The following is a 22,543-nucleotide window of genomic DNA, read 5'->3' on the forward strand; positions in this document are numbered from 1 at the left end:
CCGGAAAGCTCTGTCAAAAGGGACCTCCCTCTTCACACCGTAGAGGCTCTAGGAGCCGCCAGGGTTTCGGAACCAGTGCTGGGGCCAAAAGGACTCCACAGCTGTTTTCCTTCCTGGGGAGGGTTCTGGCTCGAGTGGGAATGGCTCAAGTCTCCTAAGGTTCTGAAAGCCCACTGTGTGCAGATTCACGGTACATAGAGAGCAGAAGGTGGAGTCCTGTCCTGGAGGTGGTCACAGCTCACGGATGAGCCAGGCAGGCAGGCAGGCAGGGCATGAGAACACCTGAGCTGCCTTCATGAGTGAATGGTGTGGGGGCAGAGGAAGAGAAGCCGGTCTGCTCCCTCGTGTGGTGCCCAGGGCAGGTTGTCCCCAGAGGAATCCCTTACGACAGTGAGGACTATCACGGCTGTTTCCCAAGGGGTTCTGTCAGTGCGTGTCTTCCCCGGAGCGGTCAGGCCGTCTCTAAAATACACTGGCCATGGGCATTGCCTCTCCTTGGAACTTCCCATCTGTTTCTCTTTTTTATGGAACAGTGAACTTTTAGAGGAGTTCTGGGCCACAACGATGTTGGGTCATTTTCTAGCCTTCTGTCATGAAGAACGCTTTCCTGGGCGTTGGGGTGGTTTGTTGTTCCAGCTCCCTTTCTCGGCTTCTTTTGGGAGCTGGTGCAACAAGAGGAGCTCAGCCTCTGCCTTCTGGCTGAGATGGCACCCTTCAAACAGCAATGCCTGCCTGGAGATAATGATGGCATTTGCCAAAAGGGCTTCGTTTGGCACGTGGTATCTTGAAAGGACGTACAACGTCCTTTCGGCTATCAAAGGCTAGTTCAAAGGACATAAACATGAGAACTCTCCAGTGGAGTCTTACAGTAGGTGGAGCGTCCGAAAAAAACTCCTTCAGTCATTTCACTGAGAGTCTTTGATTGGGGACACCAAGAATATAGGAAGGAATGCAGAAAGAAGAGATGAAATTGTGTTCAGGATCGGGCGGAGGGATGAACAGGGCGTGCTTGCCTTGAATCCAGGCTTTGTTGGGGGGTGGGGCATAAAGATGGAACGGGTCTGAAACTACAAAGTGGTGATGGTAACACAGTATCACCAGAGTTACACAACAGTGTTCCCAAATTGCAACAATGATGAAAAAGTTTACTAATCCCAACTTAACCAACAAAAATACAGGAAACCACGCAAAAAAGAAAACATCACCAGAAAGGTGGAAACAAACCAAATGCAAAGCAGTTCGGGGGAAAGGAACTCCATGTCCCCTGGGGGCAGACCGAGTTGACGGCGTCCACGGTGAGCAGACAGGGATGGAGGCTGCAGAGCCGACCGCTCCCCTGGACGTGGTGTTTCCGGCAAGGGCTCTGGGTCTCTGTCCAGAGCGGGGGCTCGTTCTCCCTGCAGGGGTGGGTGAGTCATCGTGGGCGTCTGGGTGTTGCGCGGGAGCCAGGGCAGGCTCTCCCTGCCGAGGCGGTGACTCCTCCTCTGCCTCGGGTTCTCCTGCCAAAGGCCGAGCAGGTAGAGGTGCACGTGGAGGTGGAGGTTCTGGCTGAGGGGGTGGGACATCAGTGCCTGGGGCTGGGGGTCCTGCAGGCACGGAGATCCGATCTGCCCGGTGTGCTGGCCAGTACCCAGCTGGCCTGGTGTCTCTGCGAGGGCAAGTCTCGGTTCTCCATCTGCCCTCGGTGGATCCCTGGGTCCTGCACCTGGAGCCACCACCTCTGTAGGGACAGGTCTGGGAAGTGGAGCCTGGTTCCAGTTGGAGGCCATTGCTAGAGCTGTGGGAGAAGCATCGTTTGCCCGCAGGCCAGCCTTGGCATGTGCGTATCCCGGGACAGAAAGCTTCCAAGAGATTCCCAAAGAATACCCAGGGTCGGATGTCTTTTGGGACTGAAGTGTGCAAGATGGGGGGCGGGGGGTGTGAGGCCAGCGCTTGCTGCAGGCCCAGCAGCAGCTTTCGGGGACTCGTCCCTGTGTAGCTCAGCACCCCCTCCGCACACACTCCCGTACACCAGCCCCAGCGTCCTCACCTCTGTGCTCTGGCGTGCTGGGCTCCAGGTCCTCCTGCTGCCCCAGAGGCCGGGGTTCTCGGGACTCTGGGTCAGAGCCGGGTGTGCTGAGCTCCGTGGGAGCCTCAGACTGGGCCGCCGGGTGTATCCTGGGCGGTGTCTCGGCAGCAGGCCTTCCCCGCCTCCGCTTCGCCCCCGGTGGGGCTGATGCCTCCGTGGGCACGCTCACCTGGAGCCTGCACTGGGCCTCACGGGCGGGGGGGTGGTGCTCCGACCCCTCCCTCCGGGAGCTGGATGGGGTGTCCCCGTCCTCGGCCTCATCACGTGGGAAGCTCTGCAACGACAGTGACCGTCAGCCAGCCATGCTGGGAGTTTTCCGAGCTGGGCCTGGCCAGTGGAGCCGCTGCTTCGGCCTGCTCGAACTTCTCTGCCCAGAAGGGTCAGAGACGTGTGTCTGCTCAGATCCCCACCCGGGAGGAAAGAGACCCACCTGAGGGTGTGAGGTCAGCCTGGGCGGCCGGCCCTGCCCGCACTCTCCCCATCCCGCCCAGCATGCTCTCCCCTGGGGTGTGGACACAACTTGTCCGCAGGCTTCTGACCCCACATCCACCTGGGCTTCCTTGAGGGAGACACACCCCGAGAAACCCGCATCCACACACACAGGCAAAGGACCCGGTGTTTCCGGGTGGCATGGGAGAGGTGGCCTGGCCCGGCCTGGGGCTCCCCGTGTTACCTTTCTGTTTCTCCGGGCAAAGGGCCAGAGGCGTCTCGGGGGTGCCCTGAGCCAACGTCGACAGGGTGCCCACGCACACTGCCTGTGAGCTCTCCTGAGGCCCCGGCCTCTGGGCAGGGGCAAACAGCAGAACATCTCGGCAGCAAGTGATCTGGCTGGGGGCTCCTCTCCGCTCTCGAGGCCTGGATACCCGGGTTGCGGGTTCTGTTGGGTTCTGTTGCCGGCAGGTGACATCATTTCCTGGGGTTCGTGCTGAGGTCCCTTCCCCAAAACTTCCCAAGGGAATCTCTGGGTCTCTGACTGCTCGACCACCACCCTTAAGCCATGTGCAGGCACAGTGACACCCACCCAGCCCAGCCGACAGCCCTGGGGAGGCCTGGGTGCAGCCAGGGCCTGAGCTCCGAGGGCCCCGCTGCTCTCAGACCAGGCTCCTTCTTCTCATAAGTGGTGTGGCCCTGGACAAGCATATGCCCCTCAGGGTTTCCCCAGTCTCTCCATCTGCAGAGTGGCGGTCATTCTCCCATCTGCTTCCTAGGTCTGTCGGCCTACGAGCAGCTCCATGCCTTTCCACCTGGGGCCGATATCACGTGGAGCGTGTGCGCTGAGACTTCAGAAAGAAAGATTCCTTCCTGGGCTGACACAGCACAGAATGGGGCAGAACGAGGCCTGGATGTGCCGTGGTACCCAGGAAAAGGCACTCCCCCTCCTGACTGTTTTGAGACCCCGCATCCAAGTTGGAGGACCGAAAGGAAGACTCGAAGGTCTCCCTCTCTTATAGAAAAGAGTGGCCAACTTTCTGGTCCTCTGTTTCCATTGAGATTCTGTTCAAGTGTCCCAGCTCGGCTTCTGCGGGTGGCTGAGCTTCTAATGGCTCCCTGCGTTCTTGTCTTTTCCTCTCCAAACCTTCCGTCCTTTTCCCCCTTCTGGGGTGGATGGGCGCTGTCATTGCTTCTACCTTCGAGACAGATTGATGAAAAGTCTGGACCATCGACTCCTTTCCTCTCTTTGGTTCCGTGTCTCTCTCTGGCTGTGTCCCTCTCTTTTCCTTTCTCAATTCAGTCTGTGTCTTCCTCTTTCTCTCTCGTGTGTGGACGGATGGATGCTAGGAATGCACATGTATATGATTAGATGAGGGTTATGTTTTAGGGATAGGTTAGAGGGAGAGAAAGGCTTTAGGTCGGAGTTGGTCATGGGGGAAGGGTCAAGGGTGGTGGTGGTGTTTCTTGGACTCTGAGTGCTGTGCATTCTTCGTCTCTTTCCATATGAACCCCTTCTCAGATACACCACTTGCAAGGAGTCTCTCGTGTTCCGTTTCCTCTCTTTTGCATTTGTGAATGCTTGCTTAGCTTCTCTGTTGTGAAGAGGTTCCATTGGATGGAAACCCATTGGTGTACTTCGTGTACCTCTTTCCCTTACTTGAAGAGACCCATTTCTACCTCCGCCCAGCAAATGGCAAGGAGACTCTGATGTTAAGGAGCCTTTGACCTACGCTTCTTTCTAGCTATCTCATGACATCAGCCTTTAGGGTGAGGTTTTCCCCGATATTGAGGTGGTCTGAGATCAAAACCAATAGCGTTCTTCAGATGTAGCTGTCTGGTTTTCCCATGGACATGTATTGAAGAGGCTTTCTTGTTCCCATTTGGATATTCTCCCCTTCTGTGTCAGAGATGAGTTGAGCATGGATGCTGGGGTCTGTGTCTGGACCCTCAACTTTATTCCATCGATCTGGATCTGTGTGTGTTGTTGTATTCCCAATAGCATACTGTCCGGCTCCTGCTGCTGCTGCTGCGGCTAAGTCACTTCAGTCGTGTCTGACTCTGCGCGACCCCATGGCCTGCAGCCTACCAGGCTCCTCTGTCCAGGGCATTTTCCAGGCAAGAGTACTGGAGTGGGTCGCCATTGCCTTCTCCGATACTCTCCTGAGGATCCTAGTTTGGTCGTCTAATTTCCTTTCACACAACCTTGGATGTCCGTATCGGGGCTTTTTCGTCGGATTGTATTGACAATTTAGGCTCTTTTCTGTTTCCGTACCCCTTTTGCAATTCTTGGTTGGGTGCGAAAATGCATTGGCATTTTGGGAGGAATAGCATCGAAGCTGTGGATTGCCTTGTGGGGCTGGGATATCATTTTCCAAATAGGAATTCTTTCAAGCCCTGAGCACAGCTTCTCTTTCCAGGGATTGGTGTGGGCTTGATCTTCCTTCTTCCATCTCTCGCCGTTTTGTGAGAACAGGTCCTTCCTTCCCTTCTGGGTTAGATGGACCCGTGGGGATCACTTCAGTGAATGGCATTGTCAGTGGGGGTGATAATTCCCTTCTCATTGGAAGACTTTGCTGTGAGTATTAGAAATGCAAGTGATTTCTCTTCCCCTTCCTCCCTGTCCATCTCTCAGAGCCACCGGGAAACAGAGGCCTCACCCAGGGTCACACAGGCCTGAGGAGGTACAACTAGACTGTTGATTCTTCAGGCCCTCAGTGCTGGACATCATCCGGGATACTCTGTGTGTGTCTTCCTCAGTCTGGTGTCCCTTCAGACCTTTCCCTAGTTTTCACAGGCTTGTTGTGTTGGTGTTCTTTGTCTGTTTGGAGACACATCCTTGATAAGCTTTGTGTTTCCACTCATTCGTCTCGCGATGTGTGACCTGTCTTTTGCTTTTGTACTGAGGTCTTTCCCACAGTAGATATCTTTGATTTTGCAAAGTCCACTGTATTCTCCTGGTTTTTTTTGTGGACTGCCTTTTAGTTTTGTGTGTGAAGACTCAAAGCACGTGTCCGGTTTCTGCTCATTGTTCCTCTAGATTTGTGACAAGTTTTCATGGAATGTTTGTCTAGGGATAACTGGAAGTGAACTCGGTGTAAGGTGTCAAGTCTCCATCTTCATTCATGTCATCCCCTGCAGTTTCCAATACCCTGTTCCTGAGTGGTATTGGAGACCTTGAGGGAAGTTTGCTTGCATTGGAGTTTGCGTTTCCACCTTGATTAACTTCACACTGTTCTGCCCTCAGGGACACTGTCAAGGGGGAGTGAGGAGCAGCCTGCACTTCCAGCAGTGACCACACGGTGGGGCGAGTGCTGCTCTCCCCTCTGGGAGCCCCAGGCCACAGGCATCCCAGTGAGGAGCCAGCTCTGTGCTCAGCTGAAAGGAGTTAGTCTCTCAGGAGCCTCTGAGCCCTTCCGTTTGGATCACCCAGGGTGGGCATTTACTGTGACAGAACAAATTGCCCTGAATTCCATGGACGGAAGAGCCTGGCTGTGTAGAGATCGTGAGTTGCCGTGAATCAGACACAACTGAGGACACAAAAATTCAATAGATTAAAACACTTTTTGGGTGTGGGGGGGAGTGAAAGGGGGTGATGTGGGTTTTTTTGTCTTATAAAATAGCCAAGGGAAATCTAGTTTAAACCTAAATTCACATATATGGGATAGGTATAGCTCTCCGTCACCCTATTAAAAAAACTACTAAACTTTTCTGAAAGTTTATTTTGCAGCTTCCTTGAGCACTTCATTGTGAAGCTTTTTTTTTTTTTTTTCTGTGACTTTGGCCTCATTAAAAAGTACGGTTTGCCTTTACTGGATAATTTTGTTCATTGGTTTCTTAGGGAATCTTGGTAATATTTGAGTTTCCTGGGGAGTATGGTCACATGACCTGGCCCTGGCCAATCGGTGCCTTCCACCTCCTTGGCCACTGTGATTGGCTCCGGACTGGGGCAGTGCCCAATCGGGGCCCAGGGCCGGGCCTCACGTTAGAAGCCAGGGGAAGAGGAGCTCTCGTCCTGCTGGGGTAGGGGAAGGGGTGGGGCCGGGGGAGGTCAGGCTCCATAAGTGGGAGGGGCGTGAGGTCCGCCTGCGGCAGTTGGTGACCTTCCTGCTCCCCTCAGGGCAGAGCCGCCGGCGTGAGAATGAGGGCGCTGCTGAGCCCAGGGACTGGGATGGCCTGTTGCTGCTGTGGTCCCAGAGCTCCACCCGAGACCTGAGGGAAGCCGTCTGCCCGTGAGTCCTCTCCCGCTTGTCTGTCAGCTTGTTTGAAACATGCTGGGTTTTCTGCCCAGCTGGCTAAGGGGAGTCCCTGGAAACGCAAGGGTGTGGGTTTTGGCAGACTTCAGGGAAGACATGCCAGATGAGCCTGGGAGACTCCAGCTTAATCTGGATTCAGGAGATATCTCCTCGGGCCAGCTAGTAATTGTAGGATAAGCCTAATGAGTCTTCACAGGATGAAGAGAGTAACGTGCCAAGGTAGCAATCGATGTCCTCATTCGAGAGGTTGAAGCTGGTGCTCAGAGAAGCGGGGAACTTGGCCAGAACAAGCAGGTGTGCACCCAGACAGAACCCCCAGATCCGGCCATTGGAGCTCAGGGAGGCCACTGGTGTGGCTTGTCCCTGTGGCAGGGGCCGAGGCATGCAGCCCACCCTGATTCCTGCGGGGGCCTGACTTGGGAAGTGCCATCTGGTAGCTTTGAGACTCACCAAACCAAATTGCACTGGAGAGAGGAAGGACACCTTCCTTCATCCACCCCCCACCCCCGCCGGATTCCCACATACCCTGACCCCTTTCTCTGGATTTCGGAGCCATTTCCAGAGTCCCGCTCATATGACCTCATTCGAAGTGCACTGTGGACGAGCTGCCATCTGCAGCTGCTACCACAGCAGCCAAGGGCTTTAGCTCCCGAGTACCTCCCTTCCTTTGGAACTTGGGGGCCCTCTACTCCCCACTTGCACACCACACACCTTTGCTGAGGATTGTGGGGACCCTCACTCAGTTTGCAGCACGTTGTAGCCATCCCTGTCCTCTCAATACCTCCCTTGAAACTCAGCTTGTGAGCTCCTTTGGAGCAGCGTGGCCCACCTGCAACACTGCAACGGAAGAGACACAGCTGACAGTGAAACAGCAGCTTAGATCTGACGGCCGGAAAGCTCTGTCAAAAGGGACCTCCCTCTTCACACCGTAGAGGCTCTAGGAGCCGCCAGGGTTTCGGAACCAGTGCTGGGGCCAAAAGGACTCCACAGCTGTTTTCCTTCCTGGGGAGGGTTCTGGCTCGAGTGGGAATGGCTCAAGTCTCCTAAGGTTCTGAAAGCCCACTGTGTGCAGATTCACGGTACACAGAGAGCAGAAGGTGGAGTCCTGTCCTGGAGGTGGTCACAGCTCACGGATGAGCCAGGCAGGCAGGCAGGCAGGGCATGAGAACACCTGAGCTGCCTTCATGAGTGAATGGTGTGGGGGCAGAGGAAGAGAAGCCGGTCTGCTCCCTCGTGTGGTGCCCAGGGCAGGTTGTCCCCAGAGGAATCCCTTACGACAGTGAGGACTATCACGGCTGTTTCCCAAGGGGTTCTGTCAGTGCGTGTCTTCCCCGGAGCGGTCAGGCCGTCTCTAAAATACACTGGCCATGGGCATTGCCTCTCCTTGGAACTTCCCATCTGTTTCTCTTTTTTATGGAACAGTGAATTTCTAGAGGAGTTCTGGGCCACAAGGATGTTGGGTCATTTTCTAGCCTTCTGTCATGAAGAACGCTTTCCTGGGCGTTGGGGTGGTTTGTTGTTCCAGCTCCCTTTCTCGGCTTCTTTTGGGAGCTGGTGCAACAAGAGGAGCTCACCCTCTGCCTTCTGGCTGAGATGGCACCCTTCAAACAGCAATGCCTGCCTGGAGATAATGATGGCATTTGCCAAAAGGGCTTCGTTTGGCACGTGGTATCTTGAAAGGACGTACAACGTCCTTTCGGCTATCAAAGGCTAGTTCAAAGGACATAAACATGAGAACTCTCCAGTGGAGTCTTACAGTAGGTGGAGCGTCCGAAAAAAACTCCTTCAGTCATTTCACTGAGAGTCTTTGATTGGGGACACCAAGAATATAGGAAAGAATACAGAAAGAAAAGATGAAATTGTGTTCAGGATCGGGCGGAGGGATGAACAGGGCGTGCTTGCCTTGAATCCAGGCTTTGTTTGGGGGTGGGGCATACAGATGGAACGGGTCTGAAACTACAAAGTGGTGATGGTAACACAGTATCACCAGAGTTACACAACAGTGTTCCCAAATTGCAACAATGATGAAAAAGTTTACTACTCCCAACTTAACCAACAAAAATACAGGAAACCATGCAAAAAAGAAAACATCACCAGAAAGGTGGAAACAAACCAAATACAAAGCAGTTCGAGGGAAAGGAACTCCATGTCCCCTGGGGGCAGACCGAGCTGACGGCGTCCACGGTGAGCAGACAGGGATGGAGGCTGCAGAGCCGACCGCTCCCCTGGACGTGGTGTTTCCGGCAAGGGCTCTGGGTCTCTGTCCAGAGCGGGGGCTCGTTCTCCCTGCAGGGGTGGGTGAGTCATCGTGGGCGTCTGGGTGTTGCGCGGGAGCCAGGGCAGGCTCTCCCTGCCGAGGCGGTGACTCCTCCTCTGCCTCGGGTTCTCCTGCCAAAGGCCGAGCAGGTAGAGGTGCACGTGGAGGTGGAGGTTCTGGCTGAGGGGGTGGGACATCAGTGCCTGGGGCTGGGGGTCCTGCAGGCACGGAGATCCGATCTGCCCGGTGTGCTGGCCAGTACCCAGCTGGCCTGGTGTCTCTGCGAGGGCAAGTCTCGGTTCTCCATCTGCCCTCGGTGGATCCCTGGGTCCTGCACCTGGAGCCACCACCTCTGTAGGGACAGGTCTGGGAAGTGGAGCCTGGTTCCAGTTGGAGGCCAGTGCTAGAGCTGTGGGAGAAGCATCGTTTGCCCGCAGGCCAGCCTTGGCATGTGCGTATCCCGGGACAGAAAGCTTCCAAGAGATTCCCAAAGAATACCCAGGGTCGGATGTCTTTTGGGACTGAAGTGTGCAAGATGGGGGGCGAGGTGTGTGAGGCCAGCGCTTGCTGCAGGCCCAGCAGCAGCTTTCGGGGACTCGTCCCTGTGTAGCTCAGCACCCCCTCCCCACACACTCCCGTACACCAGCCCCAGCGTCCTCACCTCTGTGCTCTGGCGTGCTGGGCTCCAGGTCCTCCTGGTGCCCCAGAGGCCGGGGTTCTCGGGACTCTGGGTCGGAGCCGGGTGTGCTGAGCTCCGTGGCAGCCTCAGACTGGGCCGCCGGGTGTATCCTGGGCGGTGTCTCGGCAGCAGGCCTTCCCCGCCTCCGCTTCGCCCCCGGTGGGGCTGATGCCTCCGTGGGCACGCTCACCTGGAGCCTGCACTGGGCCTCACGGGCGGGGGGGTGGTGCTCCGACCCCTCCCTCCGGGAGCTGGATGGGGTGTCCCCGTCCTCGGCCTCATCACGTGGGAAGCTCTGCAACGACAGTGACCGTCAGCCAGCCATGCTGGGAGTTTTCCGAGCTGGGCCTGGCCAGTGGAGCCGCTGCTTCGGCCTGCTCGAACTTCTCTGCCCAGAAGGGTCAGAGACGTGTGTCTGCTCAGATCCCCACCCGGGAGGAAAGAGACCCACCTGAGGGTGTGAGGTCAGCCTGGGCGGCCGGCCCTGCCCGCACTCTCCCCATCCCGCCCAGCATGCTCTCCCCTGGGGTGTGGACACAACTTGTCCGCAGGCTTCTGACCCCACATCCACCTGGGCTTCCTTGAGGGAGACACACCCCGAGAAACCCGCATCCACACACACAGGCAAAGGACCCGGTGTTTCCGGGTGGCATGGGAGAGGTGGCCTGGCCCGGCCTGGGGCTCCCCGTGTTACCTTTCTGTTTCTCCGGGCAAAGGGCCAGAGGCGTCTCGGGGGTGCCCTGAGCCAACGTCGACAGGGTGCCCACGCACACTGCCTGTGAGCTCTCCTGAGGCCCCGGCCTCTGGGCAGGGGCAAACAGCAGAACATCTCGGCAGCAAGTGATCTGGCTGGGGGCTCCTCTCCGCTCTCGAGGCCTGGATACCCGGGTTGCGGGTTCTGTTGGGTTCTGTTGCCGGCAGGTGACATCATTTCCTGGGGTTCGTGCTGAGGTCCCTTCCCCAAAACTTCCCAAGGGAATCTCTGGGTTTCTGACTGCTCGACCACCACCCTTAAGCCATGTGCAGGCACAGTGACACCCACCCAGCCCAGCCGACAGCCCTGGGGAGGCCTGGGTGCAGCCAGGGCCTGAGCTCCGAGGGCCCCGCTGCTCTCAGACCAGGCTCCTTCTTCTCATAAGTGGTGTGGCCCTGGACAAGCATATGCCCCTCAGGGTTTCCCCAGTCTCTCCATCTGCAGAGTGGCGGTCATTCTCCCATCTGCTTCCTAGGTCTGTCGGCCTACGAGCAGCTCCATGCCTTTCCACCTGGGGCCGATATCACGTGGAGCGTGTGCGCTGAGACTCCAGAAAGAAAGATTCCTTCCTGGGCTGACACAGCACAGAATGGGGCAGAACGAGGCCTGGATGTGCCGTGGTACCCAGGAAAAGGCACTCCCCCTCCTGACTGTTTTGAGACCCCGCATCCAAGTTGGAGGACCGAAAGGAAGACTCGAAGGTCTCCCTCTCTTATAGAAAAGAGTGGCCAACTTTCTGGTCCTCTGTTTCCATTGAGATTCTGTTCAAGTGTCCCAGCTCGGCTTCTGCGGGTGGCTGAGCTTCTAATGGCTCCCTGCGTTCTTGTCTTTTCCTCTCCAAACCTTCCGTCCTTTTCCCCCTTCTGGGGTGGATGGGCGCTGTCATTGCTTCTACCTTCGAGACAGATTGATGAAAAGTCTGGACCATCGACTCCTTTCCTCTCTTTGGTTCCGTGTCTCTCTCTGGCTGTGTCCCTCTCTTTTCCTTTCTCAATTCAGTCTGTGTCTTCCTCTTTCTCTCTCGTGTGTGGACGGATGGATGCTAGGAATGCACATGTATATGATTAGATGAGGGTTATGTTTTAGGGATAGGTTAGAGGGAGAGAAAGGCTTTAGGTCGGAGTTGGTCATGGGGGAAGGGTCAAGGGTGGTGGTGGTGTTTCTTGGAATCTGAGTGCTGTGCATTCTTCGTCTCTTTCCATATGAACCCCTTCTCAGATACACCACTTGCAAGGAGTCTCTCGTGTTCCGTTTCCTCTCTTTTGCATTTGTGAATGCTTGCTTAGCTTCTCTGTTGTGAAGAGGTTCCATTGGATGGAAACCCATTGGTGTACTTCGTGTACCTCTTTCCCTTACTTGAAGAGACCCATTTCTACCTCCGCCCAGCAAATGGCAAGGAGACTCTGATGTTAAGGAGCCTTTGACCTACGCTTCTTTCTAGCTATCTCATGACATCAGCCTTTAGGGTGAGGTTTTCCCCGATATTGAGGTGGTCTGAGATCAAAACCAATAGCGTTCTTCAGATGTAGCTGTCTGGTTTTCCCATGGACATGTATTGAAGAGGCTTTCTTGTTCCCATTTGGATATTCTCCCCTTCTGTGTCAGAGATGAGTTGAGCATGGATGCTGGGGTCTGTGTCTGGACCCTCAACTTTATTCCATCGATCTGGATCTGTGTGTGTTGTTGTATTCCCAATAGCATACTGTCCGGCTCCTGCTGCTGCTGCTGCGGCTAAGTCACTTCAGTCGTGTCTGACTCTGCGCGACCCCATGGCCTGCAGCCTACCAGGCTCCTCCGTCCAGGGCATTTTCCAGGCAAGAGTACTGGAGTGGGTCGCCATTGCCTTCTCCGATACTCTCCTGAGGATCCTAGTTTGGTCGTCTAATTTCCTTTCACACAACCTTGGATGTCCGTATCGGGGCTTTTTCGTCGGATTGTATTGACAATTTAGGCTCTTTTCTGTTTCCGTACCCCTTTTGCAATTCTTGGTTGGGTGCGAAAATGCATTGGCATTTTGGGAGGAATAGCATCGAAGCTGTGGATTGCCTTGTGGGGCTGGGATATCATTTTCCAAATAGGAATTCTTTCAAGCCCTGAGCACAGCTTCTCTTTCCAGGGATTGGTGTGGGCTTGATCTTCCTTCTTCCATCTCTCGCCGTTTTGTGAGAACAGGTCCTTCCTTCCCTTCTGGGTTAGATGGACCCGTGGGGATCACTTCAGTGAATGGCATTGTCAGTGGGGGTGATAATTCCCTTCTCATTGGAAGACTTTGCTGTGAGTATTAGAAATGCAAGTGATTTCTCTTCCCCTTCCTCCCTGTCCATCTCTCAGGGCCACCGGGAAACAGAGGCCTCACCCAGGGTCACACAGGCCTGAGGAGGTACAACTAGACTGTTGATTCTTCAGGCCCTCAGTGCTGGACATCATCCGGGATACTCTGTGTGTGTCTTCCTCAGTCTGGTGTCCCTTCAGACCTTTCCCTAGTTTTCACAGGCTTGTTGTGTTGGTGTTCTTTGTCTGTTTGGAGACACATCCTTGATAAGCTTTGTGTTTCCACTCATTCGTCTCGCGATGTGTGACCTGTCTTTTGCTTTTGTACTGAGGTCTTTCCCACAGTAGATATCTTTGATTTTGCAAAGTCCACTGTATTCTCCTGGTTTTTTTTGTGGACTGCCTTTTAGTTTTGTGTGTGAAGACTCAAAGCACGTGTCCGGTTTCTGCTCATTGTTCCTCTAGATTTGTGACAAGTTTTCATGGAATGTTTGTCTAGGGATAACTGGAAGTGAACTCGGTGTAAGGTGTCAAGTCTCCATCTTCATTCATGTCATCCCCTGCAGTTTCCAATACCCTGTTCCTGAGTGGTATTGGAGACCTTGAGGGAAGTTTGCTTGCATTGGAGTTTGCGTTTCCACCTTGATTAACTTCACACTGTTCTGCCCTCAGGGACACTGTCAAGGGGGAGTGAGGAGCAGCCTGCACTTCCAGCAGTGACCACACGGTGGGGCGAGTGCTGCTCTCCCCTCTGGGAGCCCCAGGCCACAGGCATCCCAGTGAGGAGCCAGCTCTGTGCTCAGCTGAAAGGAGTTAGTCTCTCAGGAGCCTCTGAGCCCTTCCGTTTGGATCACCCAGGGTGGGCATTTACTGTGACAGAACAAATTGCCCTGAATTCCATGGACGGAAGAGCCTGGCTGTGTAGAGATCGTGAGTTGCCGTGAATCAGACACAACTGAGGACACAAAAATTCAATAGATTAAAACACTTTTTGGGTGTGGGGGGGAGTGAAAGGGGGTGATGTGGGTTTTTTTGTCTTATAAAATAGCCAAGGGAAATCTAGTTTAAACCTAAATTCACATATATGGGATAGGTATAGCTCTCCGTCACCCTATTAAAAAAACTACTAAACTTTTCTGAAAGTTTATTTTGCAGCTTCCTTGAGCACTTCATTGTGAAGCTTTTTTTTTTTTTTTTCTGTGACTTTGGCCTCATTAAAAAGTACGGTTTGCCTTTACTGGATAATTTTGTTCATTGGTTTCTTAGGGAATCTTGGTAATATTTGAGTTTCCTGGGGAGTATGGTCACATGACCTGGCCCTGGCCAATCGGTGCCTTCCACCTCCTTGGCCACTGTGATTGGCTCCGGACTGGGGCAGTGCCCAATCGGGGCCCAGGGCCGGGCCTCACGTTAGAAGCCAGGGGAAGAGGAGCTCTCGTCCTGCTGGGGTAGGGGAAGGGGTGGGGCCGGGGGAGGTCAGGCTCCATAAGTGGGAGGGGCGTGAGGTCCGCCTGCGGCAGTTGGTGACCTTCCTGCTCCCCTCAGGGCAGAGCCGCCGGCGTGAGAATGAGGGCGCTGCTGAGCCCAGGGACTGGGATGGCCTGTTGCTGCTGTGGTCCCAGAGCTCCACCCGAGACCTGAGGGAAGCCGTCTGCCCGTGAGTCCTCTCCCGCTTGTCTGTCAGCTTGTTTGAAACATGCTGGGTTTTCTGCCCAGCTGGCTAAGGGGAGTCCCTGGAAACGCAAGGGTGTGGGTTTTGGCAGACTTCAGGGAAGACATGCCAGATGAGCCTGGGAGACTCCAGCTTAATCTGGATTCAGGAGATATCTCCTCGGGCCAGCTAGTAATTGTAGGATAAGCCTAATGAGTCTTCACAGGATGAAGAGAGTAACGTGCCAAGGTAGCAATCGATGTCCTCATTCGAGAGGTTGAAGCTGGTGCTCAGAGAAGCGGGGAACTTGGCCAGAACAAGCAGGTGTGCACCCAGACAGAACCCCCAGATCCGGCCATTGGAGCTCAGGGAGGCCACTGGTGTGGCTTGTCCCTGTGGCAGGGGCCGAGGCATGCAGCCCACCCTGATTCCTGCGGGGGCCTGACTTGGGAAGTGCCATCTGGTAGCTTTGAGACTCACCAAACCAAATTGCACTGGAGAGAGGAAGGACACCTTCCTTCATCCACCCCCCACCCCCGCCGGATTCCCACATACCCTGACCCCTTTCTCTGGATTTCGGAGCCATTTCCAGAGTCCCGCTCATATGACCTCATTCGAAGTGCACTGTGGACGAGCTGCCATCTGCAGCTGCTACCACAGCAGCCAAGGGCTTTAGCTCCCGAGTACCTCCCTTCCTTTGGAACTTGGGGGCCCTCTACTCCCCACTTGCACACCACACACCTTTGCTGAGGATTGTGGGGACCCTCACTCAGTTTGCAGCACGTTGTAGCCATCCCTGTCCTCTCAATACCTCCCTTGAAACTCAGCTTGTGAGCTCCTTTGGAGCAGCGTGGCCCACCTGCAACACTGCAACGGAAGAGACACAGCTGACAGTGAAACAGCAGCTTAGATCTGACGGCCGGAAAGCTCTGTCAAAAGGGACCTCCCTCTTCACACCGTAGAGGCTCTAGGAGCCGCCAGGGTTTCGGAACCAGTGCTGGGGCCAAAAGGACTCCACAGCTGTTTTCCTTCCTGGGGAGGGTTCTGGCTCGAGTGGGAATGGCTCAAGTCTCCTAAGGTTCTGAAAGCCCACTGTGTGCAGATTCACGGTACACAGAGAGCAGAAGGTGGAGTCCTGTCCTGGAGGTGGTCACAGCTCACGGATGAGCCAGGCAGGCAGGCAGGCAGGGCATGAGAACACCTGAGCTGCCTTCATGAGTGAATGGTGTGGGGGCAGAGGAAGAGAAGCCGGTCTGCTCCCTCGTGTGGTGCCCAGGGCAGGTTGTCCCCAGAGGAATCCCTTACGACAGTGAGGACTATCACGGCTGTTTCCCAAGGGGTTCTGTCAGTGCGTGTCTTCCCCGGAGCGGTCAGGCCGTCTCTAAAATACACTGGCCATGGGCATTGCCTCTCCTTGGAACTTCCCATCTGTTTCTCTTTTTTATGGAACAGTGAATTTCTAGAGGAGTTCTGGGCCACAAGGATGTTGGGTCATTTTCTAGCCTTCTGTCATGAAGAACGCTTTCCTGGGCGTTGGGGTGGTTTGTTGTTCCAGCTCCCTTTCTCGGCTTCTTTTGGGAGCTGGTGCAACAAGAGGAGCTCACCCTCTGCCTTCTGGCTGAGATGGCACCCTTCAAACAGCAATGCCTGCCTGGAGATAATGATGGCATTTGCCAAAAGGGCTTCGTTTGGCACGTGGTATCTTGAAAGGACGTACAACGTCCTTTCGGCTATCAAAGGCTAGTTCAAAGGACATAAACATGAGAACTCTCCAGTGGAGTCTTACAGTAGGTGGAGCGTCCGAAAAAAACTCCTTCAGTCATTTCACTGAGAGTCTTTGATTGGGGACACCAAGAATATAGGAAAGAATACAGAAAGAAAAGATGAAATTGTGTTCAGGATCGGGCGGAGGGATGAACAGGGCGTGCTTGCCTTGAATCCAGGCTTTGTTTGGGGGTGGGGCATACAGATGGAACGGGTCTGAAACTACAAAGTGGTGATGGTAACACAGTATCACCAGAGTTACACAACAGTGTTCCCAAATTGCAACAATGATGAAAAAGTTTACTACTCCCAACTTAACCAACAAAAATACAGGAAACCATGCAAAAAAGAAAACATCACCAGAAAGGTGGAAACAAACCAAATACAAAGCAGTTCGAGGGAAAGGAACTCCATGTCCCCTGGGGGCAGACCGAGCTGACGGCGTCCACGGTGAGCAGACAGGGATGGAGGCTGCAGAGCCGACCGCTCCCCTGGACGTGGTGTTTCCGGCAAGGGCTCTGGGTCTCTGTCCAGAGCGGGGGCTCGTTCTCCCTGCAGGGGTGGGTGAGTCATCGTGGGCGTCTGGGTGTTGCGCGGGAGCCAGGGCAGGCTCTCCCTGCCGAGGCGGTGACTCCTCCTCTGCCTCGGGTTCTCCTGCCAAAGGCCGAGCAGGTAGAGGTGCACGTGGAGGTGGAGGTTCTGGCTGAGGGGGTGGGACATCAGTGCCTGGGGCTGGGGGTCCTGCAGGCACGGAGATCCGATCTGCCCGGTGTGCTGGCCAGTACCCAGCTGGCCTGGTGTCTCTGCGAGGGCAAGTCTCGGTTCTCCATCTGCCCTCGGTGGATCCCTGGGTCCTGCACCTGGAGCCACCACCTCTGTAGGGACAGGTCTGGGAAGTGGAGCCTGGTTCCAGTTGGAGGCCAGTGCTAGAGCTGTGGGAGAAGCATCGTTTGCCCGCAGGCCAGCCTTGGCATGTGCGTATCCCGGGACAGAAAGCTTCCAAGAGATTCCCAAAGAATACCCAGGGTCGGATGTCTTTTGGGACTGAAGTGTGCAAGATGGGGGGCGGGGGGTGTGAGGCCAGCGCTTGCTGCAGGCCCAGCAGCAGCTTTCGGGGACTCGTCCCTGTGTAGCTCAGCACCCCCTCCCCACACACTCCCGTACACCAGCCCCAGCGTCCTCACCTCTGTGCTCTGGCGTGCTGGGCTCCAGGTCCTCCTGGTGCCCCAGAGGCCGGGGTTCTCGGGACTCTGGGTCGGAGCCGGGTGTGCTGAGCTCCGTGGCAGCCTCAGACTGGGCCGCCGGGTGTATCCTGGGCGGTGTCTCGGCAGCAGGCCTTCCCCGCCTCCGCTTCGCCCCCGGTGGGGCTGATGCCTCCGTGGGCACGCTCACCTGGAGCCTGCACTGGGCCTCACGGGCGGGGGGGTGGTGCTCCGACCCCTCCCTCCGGGAGCTGGATGGGGTGTCCCCGTCCTCGGCCTCATCACGTGGGAAGCTCTGCAACGACAGTGACCGTCAGCCAGCCATGCTGGGAGTTTTCCGAGCTGGGCCTGGCCAGTGGAGCCGCTGCTTCGGCCTGCTCGAACTTCTCTGCCCAGAAGGGTCAGAGACGTGTGTCTGCTCAGATCCCCACCCGGGAGGAAAGAGACCCACCTGAGGGTGTGAGGTCAGCCTGGGCGGCCGGCCCTGCCCGCACTCTCCCCATCCCGCCCAGCATGCTCTCCCCTGGGGTGTGGACACAACTTGTCCGCAGGCTTCTGACCCCACATCCACCTGGGCTTCCTTGAGGGAGACACACCCCGAGAAACCCGCATCCACACACACAGGCAAAGGACCCGGTGTTTCCGGGTGGCATGGGAGAGGTGGCCTGGCCCGGCCTGGGGCTCCCCGTGTTACCTTTCTGTTTCTCCGGGCAAAGGGCCAGAGGCGTCTCGGGGGTGCCCTGAGCCAACGTCGACAGGGTGCCCACGCACACTGCCTGTGAGCTCTCCTGAGGCCCCGGCCTCTGGGCAGGGGCAAACAGCAGAACATCTCGGCAGCAAGTGATCTGGCTGGGGGCTCCTCTCCGCTCTCGAGGCCTGGATACCCGGGTTGCGGGTTCTGTTGGGTTCTGTTGCCGGCAGGTGACATCATTTCCTGGGGTTCGTGCTGAGGTCCCTTCCCCAAAACTTCCCAAGGGAATCTCTGGGTTTCTGACTGCTCGACCACCACCCTTAAGCCATGTGCAGGCACAGTGACACCCACCCAGCCCAGCCGACAGCCCTGGGGAGGCCTGGGTGCAGCCAGGGCCTGAGCTCCGAGGGCCCCGCTGCTCTCAGACCAGGCTCCTTCTTCTCATAAGTGGTGTGGCCCTGGACAAGCATATGCCCCTCAGGGTTTCCCCAGTCTCTCCATCTGCAGAGTGGCGGTCATTCTCCCATCTGCTTCCTAGGTCTGTCGGCCTACGAGCAGCTCCATGCCTTTCCACCTGGGGCCGATATCACGTGGAGCGTGTGCGCTGAGACTCCAGAAAGAAAGATTCCTTCCTGGGCTGACACAGCACAGAATGGGGCAGAACGAGGCCTGGATGTGCCGTGGTACCCAGGAAAAGGCACTCCCCCTCCTGACTGTTTTGAGACCCCGCATCCAAGTTGGAGGACCGAAAGGAAGACTCGAAGGTCTCCCTCTCTTATAGAAAAGAGTGGCCAACTTTCTGGTCCTCTGTTTCCATTGAGATTCTGTTCAAGTGTCCCAGCTCGGCTTCTGCGGGTGGCTGAGCTTCTAATGGCTCCCTGCGTTCTTGTCTTTTCCTCTCCAAACCTTCCGTCCTTTTCCCCCTTCTGGGGTGGATGGGCGCTGTCATTGCTTCTACCTTCGAGACAGATTGATGAAAAGTCTGGACCATCGACTCCTTTCCTCTCTTTGGTTCCGTGTCTCTCTCTGGCTGTGTCCCTCTCTTTTCCTTTCTCAATTCAGTCTGTGTCTTCCTCTTTCTCTCTCGTGTGTGGACGGATGGATGCTAGGAATGCACATGTATATGATTAGATGAGGGTTATGTTTTAGGGATAGGTTAGAGGGAGAGAAAGGCTTTAGGTCGGAGTTGGTCATGGGGGAAGGGTCAAGGGTGGTGGTGGTGTTTCTTGGAATCTGAGTGCTGTGCATTCTTCGTCTCTTTCCATATGAACCCCTTCTCAGATACACCACTTGCAAGGAGTCTCTCGTGTTCCGTTTCCTCTCTTTTGCATTTGTGAATGCTTGCTTAGCTTCTCTGTTGTGAAGAGGTTCCATTGGATGGAAACCCATTGGTGTACTTCGTGTACCTCTTTCCCTTACTTGAAGAGACCCATTTCTACCTCCGCCCAGCAAATGGCAAGGAGACTCTGATGTTAAGGAGCCTTTGACCTACGCTTCTTTCTAGCTATCTCATGACATCAGCCTTTAGGGTGAGGTTTTCCCCGATATTGAGGTGGTCTGAGATCAAAACCAATAGCGTTCTTCAGATGTAGCTGTCTGGTTTTCCCATGGACATGTATTGAAGAGGCTTTCTTGTTCCCATTTGGATATTCTCCCCTTCTGTGTCAGAGATGAGTTGAGCATGGATGCTGGGGTCTGTGTCTGGACCCTCAACTTTATTCCATCGATCTGGATCTGTGTGTGTTGTTGTATTCCCAATAGCATACTGTCCGGCTCCTGCTGCTGCTGCTGCGGCTAAGTCACTTCAGTCGTGTCTGACTCTGCGCGACCCCATGGCCTGCAGCCTACCAGGCTCCTCCGTCCAGGGCATTTTCCAGGCAAGAGTACTGGAGTGGGTCGCCATTGCCTTCTCCGATACTCTCCTGAGGATCCTAGTTTGGTCGTCTAATTTCCTTTCACACAACCTTGGATGTCCGTATCGGGGCTTTTTCGTCGGATTGTATTGACAATTTAGGCTCTTTTCTGTTTCCGTACCCCTTTTGCAATTCTTGGTTGGGTGCGAAAATGCATTGGCATTTTGGGAGGAATAGCATCGAAGCTGTGGATTGCCTTGTGGGGCTGGGATATCATTTTCCAAATAGGAATTCTTTCAAGCCCTGAGCACAGCTTCTCTTTCCAGGGATTGGTGTGGGCTTGATCTTCCTTCTTCCATCTCTCGCCGTTTTGTGAGAACAGGTCCTTCCTTCCCTTCTGGGTTAGATGGACCCGTGGGGATCACTTCAGTGAATGGCATTGTCAGTGGGGGTGATAATTCCCTTCTCATTGGAAGACTTTGCTGTGAGTATTAGAAATGCAAGTGATTTCTCTTCCCCTTCCTCCCTGTCCATCTCTCAGGGCCACCGGGAAACAGAGGCCTCACCCAGGGTCACACAGGCCTGAGGAGGTACAACTAGACTGTTGATTCTTCAGGCCCTCAGTGCTGGACATCATCCGGGATACTCTGTGTGTGTCTTCCTCAGTCTGGTGTCCCTTCAGACCTTTCCCTAGTTTTCACAGGCTTGTTGTGTTGGTGTTCTTTGTCTGTTTGGAGACACATCCTTGATAAGCTTTGTGTTTCCACTCATTCGTCTCGCGATGTGTGACCTGTCTTTTGCTTTTGTACTGAGGTCTTTCCCACAGTAGATATCTTTGATTTTGCAAAGTCCACTGTATTCTCCTGGTTTTTTTTGTGGACTGCCTTTTAGTTTTGTGTGTGAAGACTCAAAGCACGTGTCCGGTTTCTGCTCATTGTTCCTCTAGATTTGTGACAAGTTTTCATGGAATGTTTGTCTAGGGATAACTGGAAGTGAACTCGGTGTAAGGTGTCAAGTCTCCATCTTCATTCATGTCATCCCCTGCAGTTTCCAATACCCTGTTCCTGAGTGGTATTGGAGACCTTGAGGGAAGTTTGCTTGCATTGGAGTTTGCGTTTCCACCTTGATTAACTTCACACTGTTCTGCCCTCAGGGACACTGTCAAGGGGGAGTGAGGAGCAGCCTGCACTTCCAGCAGTGACCACACGGTGGGGCGAGTGCTGCTCTCCCCTCTGGGAGCCACAGGCCACAGGCATCCCAGTGAGGAGCCAGCTCTGTGCTCAGCTGAAAGGAGTTAGTCTCTCAGGAGCCTCTGAGCCCTTCCGTTTGGATCACCCAGGGTGGGCATTTACTGTGACAGAACAAATTGCCCTGAATTCCATGGACGGAAGAGCCTGGCTGTGTAGAGATCGTGAGTTGCCGTGAATCAGACACAACTGAGGACACAAAAATTCAATAGATTAAAACACTTTTTGGGTGTGGGGGGGAGTGAAAGGGGGTGATGTGGGTTTTTTTGTCTTATAAAATAGCCAAGGGAAATCTAGTTTAAACCTAAATTCACATATATGGGATAGGTATAGCTCTCCGTCACCCTATTAAAAAAACTACTAAACTTTTCTGAAAGTTTATTTTGCAGCTTCCTTGAGCACTTCATTGTGAAGCTTTTTTTTTTTTTTTTCTGTGACTTTGGCCTCATTAAAAAGTACGGTTTGCCTTTACTGGATAATTTTGTTCATTGGTTTCTTAGGGAATCTTGGTAATATTTGAGTTTCCTGGGGAGTATGGTCACATGACCTGGCCCTGGCCAATCGGTGCCTTCCACCTCCTTGGCCACTGTGATTGGCTCCGGACTGGGGCAGTGCCCAATCGGGGCCCAGGGCCGGGCCTCACGTTAGAAGCCAGGGGAAGAGGAGCTCTCGTCCTGCTGGGGTAGGGGAAGGGGTGGGGCCGGGGGAGGTCAGGCTCCATAAGTGGGAGGGGCGTGAGGTCCGCCTGCGGCAGTTGGTGACCTTCCTGCTCCCCTCAGGGCAGAGCCGCCGGCGTGAGAATGAGGGCGCTGCTGAGCCCAGGGACTGGGATGGCCTGTTGCTGCTGTGGTCCCAGAGCTCCACCCGAGACCTGAGGGAAGCCGTCTGCCCGTGAGTCCTCTCCCGCTTGTCTGTCAGCTTGTTTGAAACATGCTGGGTTTTCTGCCCAGCTGGCTAAGGGGAGTCCCTGGAAACGCAAGGGTGTGGGTTTTGGCAGACTTCAGGGAAGACATGCCAGATGAGCCTGGGAGACTCCAGCTTAATCTGGATTCAGGAGATATCTCCTCGGGCCAGCTAGTAATTGTAGGATAAGCCTAATGAGTCTTCACAGGATGAAGAGAGTAACGTGCCAAGGTAGCAATCGATGTCCTCATTCGAGAGGTTGAAGCTGGTGCTCAGAGAAGCGGGGAACTTGGCCAGAACAAGCAGGTGTGCACCCAGACAGAACCCCCAGATCCGGCCATTGGAGCTCAGGGAGGCCACTGGTGTGGCTTGTCCCTGTGGCAGGGGCCGAGGCATGCAGCCCACCCTGATTCCTGCGGGGGCCTGACTTGGGAAGTGCCATCTGGTAGCTTTGAGACTCACCAAACCAAATTGCACTGGAGAGAGGAAGGACACCTTCCTTCATCCACCCCCCACCC

At 54.9% G+C, this 22,543-nt stretch overlaps 2 protein-coding genes and 1 long non-coding RNA gene across 3 annotated transcripts; all 3 read right to left on the reverse strand.

Annotated features, from left to right (window-relative positions):
* Positions 1–1,124: 1,124 nt before the first annotated feature.
* On the reverse strand, positions 1,125–4,965 carry LOC145517355 (uncharacterized). The gene is made up of 2 exons (XR_014061992.1): positions 2,030–4,965; positions 1,125–1,777 (listed from the first exon to the last, which is right to left on the reverse strand). It is a non-coding gene; the product is annotated as an uncharacterized LOC145517355 (long non-coding RNA).
* Positions 4,966–6,511: 1,546 nt separating this feature from the next.
* On the reverse strand, positions 6,512–10,560 carry LOC145517319 (uncharacterized). The gene is made up of 3 exons (XM_081519598.1): positions 10,384–10,560; positions 9,672–9,984; positions 6,512–9,419 (listed from the first exon to the last, which is right to left on the reverse strand). Exons 1-3 carry the CDS (start codon positions 10,516–10,518, stop codon positions 8,791–8,793), a joined length of 1,077 nt encoding a protein of 358 aa, XP_081375724.1. The 5' UTR covers positions 10,519–10,560; the 3' UTR covers positions 6,512–8,790.
* Positions 10,561–14,153: 3,593 nt separating this feature from the next.
* On the reverse strand, positions 14,154–18,160 carry LOC145518971 (uncharacterized). Its single transcript, XM_081524234.1, has 3 exons — positions 18,026–18,160; positions 17,314–17,626; positions 14,154–17,061 (listed from the first exon to the last, which is right to left on the reverse strand). Exons 1-3 carry the CDS (start codon positions 18,158–18,160, stop codon positions 16,433–16,435), a joined length of 1,077 nt encoding a protein of 358 aa, XP_081380360.1. The 3' UTR covers positions 14,154–16,432.
* Positions 18,161–22,543: the final 4,383 nt, after the last annotated feature.

Source organism: Giraffa tippelskirchi, chromosome 8 (assembly GCF_054371585.1).
Source record: "Giraffa tippelskirchi isolate mGirTip1 chromosome 8, T2T-mGirTip1v1.2.pri, whole genome shotgun sequence".
In the NCBI taxonomy this organism is placed as follows: domain Eukaryota; kingdom Metazoa; phylum Chordata; class Mammalia; order Artiodactyla; family Giraffidae; genus Giraffa; species Giraffa tippelskirchi.

Excerpts from the sequence above, each read along its gene's own strand:
- LOC145518971 (XM_081524234.1), bottom strand. The coding sequence starts at position 18,160 with ATGTTCTGCTGTTTGCCCCTGCCCAGAGGCCGGGGCCTCAGGAGAGCT. Across the intron at positions 17,627-18,025 it reads TTGCCCGGAGAAACAGAAAG|AGCTTCCCACGTGATGAGGC; the intron begins GTAACACGGGGA and ends CTGTCGTTGCAG. Across the intron at positions 17,062-17,313 it reads CAGCACGCCAGAGCACAGAG|CTCTAGCACTGGCCTCCAAC; the intron begins GTGAGGACGCTG and ends CTTCTCCCACAG.
- LOC145517319 (XM_081519598.1), bottom strand. The coding sequence starts at position 10,518 with ATGTTCTGCTGTTTGCCCCTGCCCAGAGGCCGGGGCCTCAGGAGAGCT. Across the intron at positions 9,985-10,383 it reads TTGCCCGGAGAAACAGAAAG|AGCTTCCCACGTGATGAGGC; the intron begins GTAACACGGGGA and ends CTGTCGTTGCAG. Across the intron at positions 9,420-9,671 it reads CAGCACGCCAGAGCACAGAG|CTCTAGCACTGGCCTCCAAC; the intron begins GTGAGGACGCTG and ends CTTCTCCCACAG.